Source organism: Neodiprion fabricii, chromosome 2 (assembly GCF_021155785.1).
Source record: "Neodiprion fabricii isolate iyNeoFabr1 chromosome 2, iyNeoFabr1.1, whole genome shotgun sequence".
In the NCBI taxonomy this organism is placed as follows: Eukaryota; Metazoa; Arthropoda; class Insecta; order Hymenoptera; family Diprionidae; genus Neodiprion; species Neodiprion fabricii.
In genome coordinates, this window is record NC_060240.1 from 15,969,023 (window position 1) to 15,982,207 (window position 13,185).

At 41.3% G+C, this 13,185-nt stretch overlaps 1 protein-coding gene across 2 annotated transcripts in view; it reads right to left on the reverse strand.

The window, feature by feature from the left end:
- Positions 1-5,996: 5,996 nt before the first annotated feature.
- The window catches only part of LOC124175779 (cytochrome P450 4C1-like), a 39,664-nt gene continuing 32,475 nt past the window's right edge, over positions 5,997-13,185 (reverse strand). Inside the window, exons 1-12 of one of the 2 annotated variants that reach the window (XM_046556303.1) lie at positions 9,644-9,772; positions 9,267-9,437; positions 8,628-8,734; positions 8,382-8,472; positions 7,881-8,066; positions 7,462-7,531; positions 7,225-7,351; positions 6,977-7,141; positions 6,806-6,874; positions 6,572-6,734; positions 6,334-6,513; positions 5,997-6,257 (exon numbers count right to left, since the gene is read on the reverse strand). In XM_046556303.1, the coding sequence (XP_046412259.1) occupies positions 6,100-6,257; positions 6,334-6,513; positions 6,572-6,734; positions 6,806-6,874; positions 6,977-7,141; positions 7,225-7,351; positions 7,462-7,531; positions 7,881-8,066; positions 8,382-8,472; positions 8,628-8,734; positions 9,267-9,437; positions 9,644-9,689 (1,533 nt within the window). In that variant the 5' untranslated portion in view covers positions 9,690-9,772 and the 3' untranslated portion in view covers positions 5,997-6,099. Of the gene's footprint in view, positions 6,258-6,333; positions 6,514-6,571; positions 6,735-6,805; positions 6,875-6,976; positions 7,142-7,224; positions 7,352-7,461; positions 7,532-7,880; positions 8,067-8,381; positions 8,473-8,627; positions 8,735-9,266; positions 9,438-9,643; positions 9,773-13,185 lie in introns of those variants that run through there. The other variant, XM_046556304.1, reaches the window with a different exon arrangement.

Genomic DNA, 13,185 nt, shown 5'->3' on the forward strand with positions numbered 1-13,185 from the left:
TAGGTTGTGTGCCAGCTCGCTGCCCTAAATACTAATGTGTCCCAGCACCCATATAAGGCTCACGCGATTGTCCTGTACCAACCGTATTAGTACAGTGACGCAGTCCCATGCCACCAATGACCCTATGATGTAAGCCATATGTGCTTCCTTTTCTAGCTATTACTCAGGATCTACCTGGTACAAGCTAGTAAGGCATACACTTTGGCTTATAACACTGAAGCCGTGGGTCCCAGGGCGAGCGAAATTCTCGCCAGATGCCAGATGCCGGCCCCAGTGCCCGTTTCTGTTTTAGACCTGTCTCCATACCACTCGAGTCCCTATGGTGAGAGCAGTTCATCTGGATCGCTCACGCAGGTCTCTCTGTGGGATTCGATTATCCTGAAAGTGTGGCTAAATTGGTATTTGTTGGGACAGTGGTTTCCGCTCATGGCCAAGATAGACTATGGTGCCCTTGCCCGATGTAGTAGTACGAATACCTGAAGCTGCTTTGCAGTGTTGCAAGTTAATGGGCAAAGACTTGATCCTCCTCGCGGTCATTGGACCGTGGAACGTCAACTTAGCCGTCATGGGGGATGGGAGTATCCTGTTACCAAGTCTCCCGTCCCCCTTATTCACATGATCCGCAGCTATCTGGTACTCTTCTGGCTGCACCATCGGCACGTGGTTCGCACTTGACAGTGTTCTTTGGGACCTGCCTATAAGATCTTTCACCTGGCTTTACTAAGCTCATGGGTCCTTGGGGGAAAACCCCTGGGCCTAATGGCATAGCCTCTCCTTCTAGTAAAACCCCTCGTGCCCCGGACCCTGAGTCTGAACCCGAGGGGACTACGTCTTCCACCAGGTTAGTCACGCAGAGGGGCTCCGTTGCCCTTGCTTGTTGCCCTTTCCCGTAACGCTACCTAGAATGTCCCTTCGCCTCGAGAACATCCCTGGATTTGGCGTCCACGCCTAGCACCAGATGAACGGATGTGTGTCCATCCTTCCTGTCCCACACCTTCGCAAGGTGGGTCTGGAGATCAGCGTTTTGGCGTTTCAGCATCCTCATGATGATCCCCGTTTCCATGGGTAGACCAGGAATGAGGATCACAATCCTCGTAAGCCTGGGCAGTTACTCTCTTTCCAAAATTTTTACGGTGCCAAGGCTGGGGCCGTCCAGCGCAGTCAGTTCAGCGCCTCCTCATCGGAGCACGAGACCCACAGGATGTCCTCGCCGCACCGGAATTGGTCAAAGCGAGGAATCTCCTCCCCCTCCGGGATAGAGTCCATCATCTCCCCCAGGGCCCATACCACCAGGTCGCCCTGCTCGGAACTGAAAGTAGTCCGCAGGTAACCAGCGGGGGTGATAACAACCCTCTGGCCTCCCTTGACCGCCCTGCCGTAGCTCCTGGGCCTGAGTGCTTCCCAGCCCCTTTTTGGGGCCAAGTGACTTTCCGAGGGCGTCCTGTCGGAGGGCCTGGATCTTTTCAGACCCGTTTCCTCCGCTGGTGCCTGGCTACTTGTTTGTCGCACTGCAGCGACGAGTTGCCCAGCAACTGGGCCCCCCTTCACGGAGTGCGCGGGTGTGAAAGGAGGTTCCGCCGCATAATTCATCTCGGAGGAGTTTCTGGAGGCCGACTTGGCTTTTCTAGTCCTCCTTCTCGACGCCCCACTACGGCGGGCCCTACGTCGTGTTGCTGTCGGAGGGGTATCAGTCCTGGCTCAGAGCGGGGCAGTCTTGCCCTTGGTTGACGCGGTTGCCAAGACTGTCAGTCTACGCTGCGTCAAGCAGACTAACGTCTCTTCATCCACCTGCAGCCCTTCGATCTCGATTTCTGGCATTGTCACCGTCGAGATGATCTCCATTGAGGCTACTTCGTTCTACTTTTTTCATAAATCCACCAATAAGTCTTCCGGTCTCAAATCCATAAGAGTCCTACGAATATGCAGGAAGCGACTGTCCACCCCCCCAGAACCTGCCATGTGGGGGTGAGGTTAAGTACAATAGAGTAGTGTCCGGTACCCCAAGGGCATCCTTTGTGACCCTGTACTCCAGTGCCATCCAGCCCTCGGTACGATAGCAACCACCTTGACTTGGGGAGTTGGTTCATGACTGGAGCCTTAGTTTCCCTGGGCCAGTTTTTATGCCAGCTGGGTCTCGTATAGCCCCAACTAATCAGGGCGCCACCCGCTTCCGTCCCAAGGACTGATTGCCAACAGGCATCCCAGTCCCAAGTCCGAGTGCACCGGGCCTTCCTTGGCCGTTTTCCCACTGCCATCTGAATTAACGCTCGGTTCGCGTTCAACCTGTACTCCTCACCCAGTACGACGCTTGGGGTCCGAGAAAATAGTGTGAGACACGTGTACGAAAAATTTGCAAGTTGATAGAATAAAATTAAAACTAACATCTGATCTTCTTTGAGGTTATAAATTTTTTTTGAGTTGGAAATTTGTTACAACATATCTAAATTTCAGCGATAGAGTTATTCAAAGGACATGAATTTTTTTGGAATTACCGAAAATAAATTCTCACCCCTAAGGGTAAATTTTTAAGGGTTGACACTTGGCAAATCCTAGTTTTTTATCGATAGCAACAATTAAAAAAAAAATACAATCCGTGCAGGGGTATCCCACCCATGCTCATCCCCTTATAGCCTTTCATGAAATTTATTTCAGCAGAACTTGAAATATTACAGAAATATTGAACCATCGTAACTTTGCAATATTCCAAATATTTTCGATGCATTGCAAAAATGTTTAAAAAGTATCGTAACAGCGTAACTCTACGAGGTTTAAATATTTCATGTATATTACGCATAACGTTACTGTAATGTTTCAATGAAAAATCTAAAGATCGATGCAATTTTATACATTGTTTTCAGCGCACGCATGGAACCTCAATATTGCTCCCATGTTACAGCATCTGAAATTGCCATACAGAAATATCCTGTCAATGTTTCAGCGGCATTGTGTGGTGGGTGGGAAAATGGCAATCCAGAGATCCCTAGACTATTGTACGTTACGTTACAACCACATAAACAATGGCTGCCTAGCTTGTGTATTTGATGGGAACTAATATTCCGCCGTTAGCTATAATACGAGCCCGTGTATAAGCCTGCCACATGAGATATCCCGTTACGTCATTATTAATAACGCAGTGTTCCAAATAACTTGGGCAGCTCTTGCCGCTATTTCCGCCGACCGATCAAACCCGACCATTATCGGTTAAACGGTATAACGGTTGTCATAACCAGAAGAATAGTGATTGGTATTTGTTACACTTCACAAGTTTCCTGATCCAAAACTTTTCCGCCCCCCCCCTGCCCCTCCTTGCGTCGTTGTAAAAATGTTCCGTGCTGCGAAATTTCGAGATTCTCCTTTCAGGACTGAATTTAAATATGAATTCATTCGATGAGAAGTCGCAAAGTCGAAAACAACCAGAACTGACTGACAAAGGCGTAATAAAGTAATTTCAAGTGACATAAAATGGTGAAATATTTGAATGGTTCGTAAACAAAATTGAAAGAAGAAAGTTCCTAACAATAAAAATTTGAGCAAATCGTTAAGGCGATTATCACCAAAGATGAGGCTGCTTCACCTTCAGGGCAATGACTTTCTCTAAAGTGTCATAATAAAAATGGCAGAGACGTTTAGCGGATATTTCAAAGCCGGGTCGATAAGTTCGAAGCAAAATTGGCTGAACGAGTGGCAGACGGCTTTTACGACAGGCTCGAAAAAGGCCTGAAAAAGTAGCGAAAGTGAACCTAAGAAGGAGAACCAGACTCAAGGCAGACTTAAACAGCGATTTGTATTCGTATCCCGATCTCTGCCACCTGCACGGAGGGCAGTTTCGCAATCGAGCGACTTCCAAAATTGGACGGTGGGAGTGGAAGTTCAGTGGTGAAAATTCATCCCGATTCGAAATTTAATTACAGTCGTGGTACAATTAAAACCCGCGCAAAATATATTGCGGCGAATACAGAAGAAAATGACGGAAAAACGGTGAACTTGTTCGCGGGTAAATAAGAGTTGCAGGCGGAATAGATTCAACCGCGTTGGACGTCAACGACGATCGAGGAGGAGAAATTGAAAAACAAAAAACAAATCCAGGCGAAGAGGAAAAAGCTTTGCTCCGCTGGGAAACTCCATCGCCTCGCCGCCGCCATGGCAAATATTTAATTCCGATTCACCGGGAAAAAAACAGGATATTGGCAATGCTTTCCCCTTTCCTTGAACCAACTGCATGCTATCCACTCTCCGACTGCTCAGCCGCTGGGAAATCTTATTTTCCAGGTGGAGCTAATTCAATGTGTTTCATCCGCCGCTATTACAAGCAGGCTATGCGACCAAAGCACTCGTAAAATCCCCTGAAATCATTGGGAATTGCTGAAATTCCCCGAAACCTGAAGAAATTTATTGGCATATTATGAAACTGCCGGAAATATATGAAGAAATCTCGTTAAATCTTTTGAAATCCCCCGAAATTCTTTGAAATCTTTTAAATTCTCTTAAATTTCGGGAAAACTTTCGAAATCCCGTGAAATCTATTGGAGGCCTCTGATACGATAAGAAATCTTTGAAGGGGGTCTGAGTAGAGCATCGTGATTGTTTTGGATGACTTAAAGTCGGATGAGGATCTTGTAATAAAATGTAACGACTCATTGCCTCATCAACTATCACACCTATATGTAGGGCGAAGGTCAACGCATTGTGAAACGCAATATCCAAATCCTTAATAGTAGTCACGCGGATCAATTTGTGACCCCAAATATTGTATTCCAATAGGAGTCCGTTTCTGGATTTTGAAAAACATATACTCTGACACTTTTTAAGGTTCAATTTCAGGCTGTTCGTACAGCACCACTCGCTAATCCTGCCATGGTGCTCTGGTGCACTGTCGCCATGAGAAATAATACTTTTACATATCGAAAGATTAATTATGGTAGATCGTTTTGGCAGGAATCCATGCCACCCATTAATAGTTGGTTTCATGAGACGTCACGAAACTTTATCAATCATAGTCTTATCAAATATCCTAACAGCAACATTAAGTTGGGATAAGGGTCTATAATTTTACTCTCACTGTTTCACCTATCACCCGCTTTAAAGATTAGTAACTATCCTGCCTGAAGCGACTTACGCATTGTAATCAAAAATGGTAAAGCTAAAAATGCTGCGCGATGACTGAATACCTAATGACGTTGTTCATCGAGGCTTGGATCGCTGGTTGGATCAAGCGGCTTCAAATCATTAGCAACATCAGTCTTAGTTGCTGCTACTGTACCAAAAATCACATGATTTGACGAGGTAAGGAATTATGACCGACCTTGGCCTGATGAATGACATCGACTAAAGCTGGAGGCAAGTAGGTTAACGTTACACTGACCGTCTTCTACACGTTGATGATGCAGTACGATAGAGGCCGCAAATCCATTATCCTTTTTCTTACTATTAAATGAAGGTCCATACTTCTTAATGTTTGATTCGATAGCACTTCCCGTTGCTTCGATGAATTCACTGTAGTCGCCCTCGGAAAGGGTTTTGACCAGAAATGTGAGCCTTCTAAAATCGTACATTTTAACCCGTTGTAAATCGTGAAAGCCTACGTTTCTTTTTAACGATAGCATTGTGCGACTCTTGATTGTACCAAGAAACGTATGTCCTTGAAAACCAAGTTATTCTTCGATCATGTCGGAGAGGATGAGAAATTGCAACTTATCATCAAATAATGCAAGCATATTGGCGAAATCATGCGAGGATAGCGAATCAATTCAATCGTCCCGAGAGAGTGCGTTGTCGATTGCAGAATAATCACCTACTTTGAAATGATATGTTAATTTCCCGTACTGAGGCTGAGTAAAACCTTGAAGCTACCGAAACTATATGCCATTAGTCTCAACCACTTCCAAAGTAAGTCTCGTGGAGCTGCAAACAACAATTCCAACGACGAGACCATTCTTCATACCATACTACATACTATACCATAATATATAGAATGTAAACTGAAGCATTCGCTGCCGTAGTTCGGAGATAAAATATATTCACATGTTATATCGCATATATTAAAATATCACCATTTTAATTGTTTACATTACGCAAGACGCTAACTGGAACCAGGCAGGATCAAGCTCTTGTGATCGAAACTCGGTACCCATCGATAGACCTGATAGACACGCCGGCCTTGAGTCGCAGTGTGTCCAGGGATCCATCACAGCCAATTTTGTACTTTTGAACGATTCGAGCAGCTAAAGTTTTCACCAATACCATTGCATACTGTCGCCCTAGAGGTGAAAGACAACAAGGAATTAATGCTCGGAATATCGCATTATCTACGCAATGCAAATCTCTGTGACCCACCAACGCAACCTCTTATACCACCGCTGAAAGGTATGAAAGCATAGGGATGTCTGTTGGCCGAGTTTTCTGGTGTAAATCTGTCAGGGTTGAACTTTTCTGGATCCGTCCAATACTTCGGGTCGCGGTGAATTTCGTAGAGTATAACTGCCAGGGTGCAACCCTTTGGGACACTGCAAGTCTCTGCAAAAGATCGATTCCGTGATCATAATCGCTGAGACGGGATGACGTTCGTACTCACCAAATTCAAAGTCAGCCGTTGATTCGCGCAGTATAATGGGGCCAACGGGAAATAGACGGATAGTTTCCTTGATCACTGATTCCAAGTACGTCAGTCTAGATATTTTTTCCATCGTCATATCTTCGTTCCCAACAATTTCGTTTACTTCTGCTCGCACCTTGTCCTGAGGGAAAAAACTAAGTAAACGAGAAGTGTCACCCAGACTTATCTACGAGGGACGGTGACAATGTGAACCTGAACTTCTGGGTGCATTCCCAACATCATGAACAAAAACGAGCAGGAAAGAGCCGTTGGATCCTGTGCCTGAAAATGGATTCATATTTTCGCTTAGTCTGGTGCTTGATTAGAAGGGAACAAAACTTCATGACGAATATTGTCGAATTCTCGACTCGTTAATCAAATTACCGGCATCCAGATGTTTGATATCGCGTCTCTGAGGCGAGTGTCGTCCATTTCCTCTGTTTCATCATTGCGAGCAATCAACTGATCCAGAACGGCTGTTCGCAGTTTGTCTGAACTATCATTATCAATCTTGGGCTCGTGGCGTACGTTCTTCTTTCGGGCCACAAGCTGAAAATCAATCAATGCAATCACGAATTTGCGTGGGTACCTCCTTTCTTTTCGGATTCGCAAAGTAATTGACCCGCACTCACAGTCGCCGCGAATTTCTGCAAAACTCCCATAGCACTGGCGAACTGTCGCCCGGAAGTCGTGCGGGTGTAAAGCCAATCCGGATACAGCCAGACCTTCATCGTCCTCTCGTGAGCTAGCGCAATTGCTCTGCAAAATTCAACTCGATTACAAGATCTGAACCCCTGTGTCTCAACTGACCAGCAGAAAGTTAAAGTGCAACATGCCCAAGATAAAAATTGTTTTAATAGTGAACGCACGTCGCACAACAATTTATGAGGCCTTTGTATCCGCCATGTTGAGCTGTGCCAGGAGTTCCCATGACAGTTTCTGGAATGAAATGATTAGCTGGTTAGGTTGCTCGATTTGACTTGTTGTTTCTCTAACCTTCGTTGGAAATGAGGTGTCCGAATTGTGGATTATTCTAATAGTTATGTGACCGAGTATGAGTAATAAGTTATTCCTATACCGGTATTAACACATTCGAATTCTTCGTACATGAAGTCTGAACCTTTACTGTAGTTCCGAGGGAATTGAATAATTTAGGTCAAGGGATTGGGCGCTCTCTTGCTCTAGCGCATTCCCAACACAAACAAGAGCTTGTTCTTTCTTTAAATATTCGGTGCTCTGTGACGAATAAGTTATTTAGCTTAAAATTATAGAAAGTTCATTAGTTCACCTAAAACCATATCCAAGGTGCAATCGTCCATGTAGTGCATTACGTCGAATTCCCCTTCGCCCACTTTGCCCGCCAGGCACTCGACGCACCGTCGACTTTGCCGATCAAAGCAGTCTATGTATGCATTCAAAGACTTCCCGCTCACCATCGGCATTATGACTTTGCGATGTGCTCTGTGGATGGAACCTAAGAAACCAAACATGTTGAATTTGACTAACACAGCACTCAATACTATTGTAGCAGCATCGCTGCAATATTCCTACATCGCTATTGTAGATATATTGAAGTTTGATTCCTACGCTATAAGAAAATCAGAATACTGTAGCAGTTGAAATATTATGGGCATATTGTAGCAGTATCGGAAACTAAGTTTATAGTAGCCTGTGTTAAACTGTTACTGTGGTAAACTATTAAATTTTGCAAAGTCGGATCGCTGCTATGTTTCTACATGTGACTGAAAAGTGAGAGATAACTAGTGAACATGTTGATCGTAAAACGTACCTGACTCAGTGACGATTCCGGGACCCAAATAAGAAGCCAAGAAACGGTACTCGTATGGTTTGTGAGATGTAATTTTGCTGTTCATGACTACCTAAATAAACCTGTGTGTTAGCTCAGGAGAACGCCTGATATGCTTCTTTTAAAGATCATCAAAAATCGAAATCAAAAACAATCATAGTCGCTCATGACTGGATGGATACGTGAAATGTGATATTTGGCATTTGCAGAGGTTGGTGCAGTACTCACTTCAACATCTCGAGGATTCTTCACGACCACAACAAGTTTCGGTCCCATCCAAACCCGAAATGGATTGTCGTAAGGCCGGGATACTTCAATTATCCGGTTCAGCAATTCTAAAAATAAGTTAAATAAATGTGTGTAATATAAAAATAATACGTGACGATGTGCATCCAAAGTCCGGGTCCGGTCTCCTCCTGTTAACTTGATTCGTACTGAGATGGAGACAGGTTAGTTAAAATAAGACCGCGATCTCAACGTACTATTATAAATAATAAATTGATTATTCGGAACGCAGTTGACCTTAGAAGGTCAAGTTTTAATTTTCCTTTCTCACTTCCATTATGAAACCATTTACGCAATTAAACATGTGGTATGCGTTACGTGCTTATTGAAGGAATCGATTTATGCCTTCATCTATTGTATACGTAAAATATGGCCAGTAAAAATATGTCACCTGATAAAAATAGCACAAAAATGTTGCCCCCATTTTTTCTTCTAGACTATTTTATTTCTATATTCTACCTCTATACTGTGGATAATTTTTAAAACTCGTCATCAGTTCGCATTATGAATCAACCTACATGACAATCATACAATGTTAAAAAAAAGTCAATGTGATCATAAACACGTCTTCGATTGTACTACCATCCCCATTGCAGGCAAACTTCAGCGCGTTTCCAATCAGTGGAAGGGCCGGTGGTCCAGGAATCAGTACAGCACTTTGCAAAAATCTCCACTCCGTGTGACACCATTTCCGAAATCCATCCGCCAAAAACCACGTCGCAATCAGAAGTCCGACAGTGACGGTCGAAATACCTGTAAGAGTAGAAAGCGTTGCTGAAATAGCAAATTCGAAGTAACGTTTTCAAAGTCACTGGATAATAATTTTGGAATTGCGTATCTCCAGCAAATACCAGAACCGAATTAATCTCATTTGTTCTTCGATACCTGCCAAACGTTTCTACACACAAAGTATGAGGAGCAAAGACCGGTAAAGATTGAGCCACGTTGATAAAACTCACCCCATTGCCCTGGCAGCGAGGCTATCAGCTCTGTATTGAACCACATTTGTAAAAGAATTCGTCCCTCTACAATAGACGTAGATTATCTTTTTTTTAACGATCAGCCGTGAGCAGCTGCTACAATCAAACTTCATTCGAACGGCCAGCGCAGTCACATTTCTTGAATATAAAGCAATTACCCTCCCCCCTCCGCCCCTCTGATAAACCCCTCCATTTATCTATTCCTTCACCAATAATCGATGAATGCGAGGTGGGGCAGGACACATACAAGGTCAATTTCAATTGATTCAACGAATGAGACGTCGCGCCGTAGGGACGTTTTCTTCCTCACGTACGCGTACGGTTTGCTTTTGCGTTCCATTTCGACTTTCGTTGACATAATTCGTGAACCGTAAAATCGAAAGTCTCAGATACCCAGTTGGCATTCATTTATGGACAATTTAAATATGGATTGAATGTCATTCTCTTCGACATTACGATTTTCATTGGGTATAATTAATGTACTGACCACATTAAACCGCCTCTCGGAACGTCCACGTGTTTGTAGTAGATCAGAAATATGTTGAAAGTTATTTGTACGGTGAAAGGTGATTACCGTTTCGGAATTGCAATGCTACTGATATTGCATGATGCTGATATTTCGACACTCTTTCAGCTGGCATATATGGCTGATAAATTGCACGACAGTCATCCCAAACCCAAACATTTCTAATTGGCGTCGGTTGAAACTGCCTTCAGTAAATGGGTCGAATGGATCTTAAAAAAGTCCTAGAGGATTATAAAAGCTACGAATTAAAATTACAACCTCTACCGTAGATATTCTGCGAGAATTTTAGTCATTCATTTGTCGCTGCTCTCATGTCATATACATTTGCATATAATATGTCATCATGAAACGGTGATGCAAAGAGAATCGATTCATAATGTGAAGAAATTGTGAACTGTTCCATTAAGCAAAAATTATTCCTTATTCTCATTGACTGTAAAAATAACTGATAATCAGCATGTGTGCACAAATGAGTTAGGATTGATTTATTTTCGAAGTCAATTAGTAGTTCAATCTTTTCAAGTTATTTTTCTGTCATTATGCGTAAGTATCGTAAATTTATTAGGTACTAAGTGGTTTTCGTCACCTGGAAGAAAATTGAATCCCCTCCTAAAAAAGACACGTCTCATTTAATCTCGATTCAATTGACGAAAAATATTTTGCTAATGTTTCGTGAGAATGATACATTTCTCACCAGTTTAAGTAGAAAAACTGTGGGAAAAATTTAAGCATGCATTGTCACACGATTATGTAAAACATATTGGAGAATTTCAAGGTTGACGAAAAGCGTTCGTACGTAAGTGTGATATTCTTTCGGCAGAGGGTTGGAGTTTTGAGAGATTTCAAAGGATGCCACAAATTAAGAAAAGTAAAGAAATGAAAATAACAATTATATGCAAATTGGTGTATAATATACAAAATCAATTCGAAATGATTAAAATAAAACTTTCATTTATATATATCAATCCATTTGATTTACAGAGAGATAAAAATGTATGTGCTATGGCAATGTTACTGACTAATGACAAGACTGTCCATAAGACATTTAGTTGATTGAATCCTCTTTTTTCTAATCAATCGTAGAATATTAAAAATAAATCAAAATAAAGTAGCTTGTCTTAAAAGGACAGACGTTTTCATTTTAAGTAGGGATTTTTCGAAAATTATTATTTCGAATATTATTATTTGTAGTGAACGTAACCGTCAAACTTTTTTCATTATGGAAATATTTTCGTAAAATCTCCCTTTGCACAAAATATGTGCACTTTACCAGATGAATTGAAATTTGCAAAATTTGTATAGGATGATGGTGATGTAATTTTTAATCATATTACTGTCAATCTAGTCAAAAAAGATGTCAAATTATTAGATGGATCAATAGAATGAACTCACCCGAGCTTAGGCTGTGTTGAAGCTTGTGACAACGGAAACATCGATGACGTTATTCTAAACGAATCTTTGAATAAAAACACTTTGAATACGTCAAATTTCCGCCACACGAATTGCAATGAAGAGTTGATTCTATGATTACGCTGATCAGAAATCTCAATAATAATGAGATTTTACGTAATGGCACAACATTAATTATATTGTGAAGATAATTTTTCTTAGTGATGACTCAAGGCAAAGTTGATTTTTTTGCCATCATTTTTTCAATGTTTTGAATTTTTTTTTTTTTTTTTCTTCCAACAGTCGCAATAACAATTTCGCAATACTCGAAGTTTGGGCTATAGAGGAATATGTAATGAAGGTCGTACCAAATTTGAAGTCAATCGATTGAATACAACTCAAGATTTGATGCCAACCAGGTTGAAAAAAGTAGTTTCGAAATAAGCGCGTTTGAAGTTTTGACCTCGGTTTCGACGTTGCTGTCTATAAAAGATTTAACGAACATTTTTCTCACCATTAATTATTGAGGTACTATTGAGGTTCACACTATGCATTGTTTTACTCAAGTGCTCATAACTTTTTAACTGTTGGAAATTCGACATTGGCTCTGGGGCCAAAATATTCTTGAACAGTAAATTTAAAAAAATCGACTTTTCCAAATTTCCAGACCAGAATAATGGCCTTAAAACCTCATGAAATATTTTTGGACGTCTTTGAAATTTGCAAAAATCTTGAAATTTCATAAAAGTTCGTAAAGGTTTCTGAAATCTCAGAAATTCTGCGAAATATTGGAGACGTTTTCAATAGCTTGTGGAGTACCGTAAAATCATTTGATATTTCGTAACATCTTCTGATATCGCTCAATTATCCTGCGAAATTTTTTCAAATACATATAAAATCGTTCGAAATCTCTGAAGTCTAATGAAATTTTTAACGATCTGTAAAATCCTGTAATTCTCGAATCCAATATCACCGAATATTTCGTATTCTAAACCACGAGCCTTCGGAACTTTTGGGGCAATATGCCATTAGCATTGCGATTTAGAAAGCAAACGATACTTCGTAATTACTAAGTAATGTATACTGTCAGCCTGAAATTGATGGACCGACAGCATAGATGAGTCATTACAACTGGCTACCAGAAGGAGTTTCAGAATTGTATATGGGGTGTTCCATGCAAAATCAACCAATTTTAGTAATCATGATTTTCAATTTTTCTAGAAAATTTTTATACACTAGCAGTAGTATGAAAACCCCCCAATTTATTTGTTACTTTTCTTTTCTTTTTTTTTTCCAGTTTGCACTACTCTCGAGTTTCATAGGTTCTTTTTTAATTATTCATACTTTAATAAATGTCCAAAAAGTGTACAGTGATTGTATTACCTATTTTAATCACCATGCAATCAACTTTTTCATTAATTTAATTATTTTTCAATTTTTCAAATGCTCTGGTAATTTTCATCGATTAGAATCTAAATCAGGTTATCTCCTCTCAATATTTCTGAGAATACCTCTAAAAAATTAATTTCACCTTCGGTCTGATATCAACGTGCTTTCAAAGAGTAAAAAATGTTACAAAATTTTTTTTATATTATCGAAACGTCAA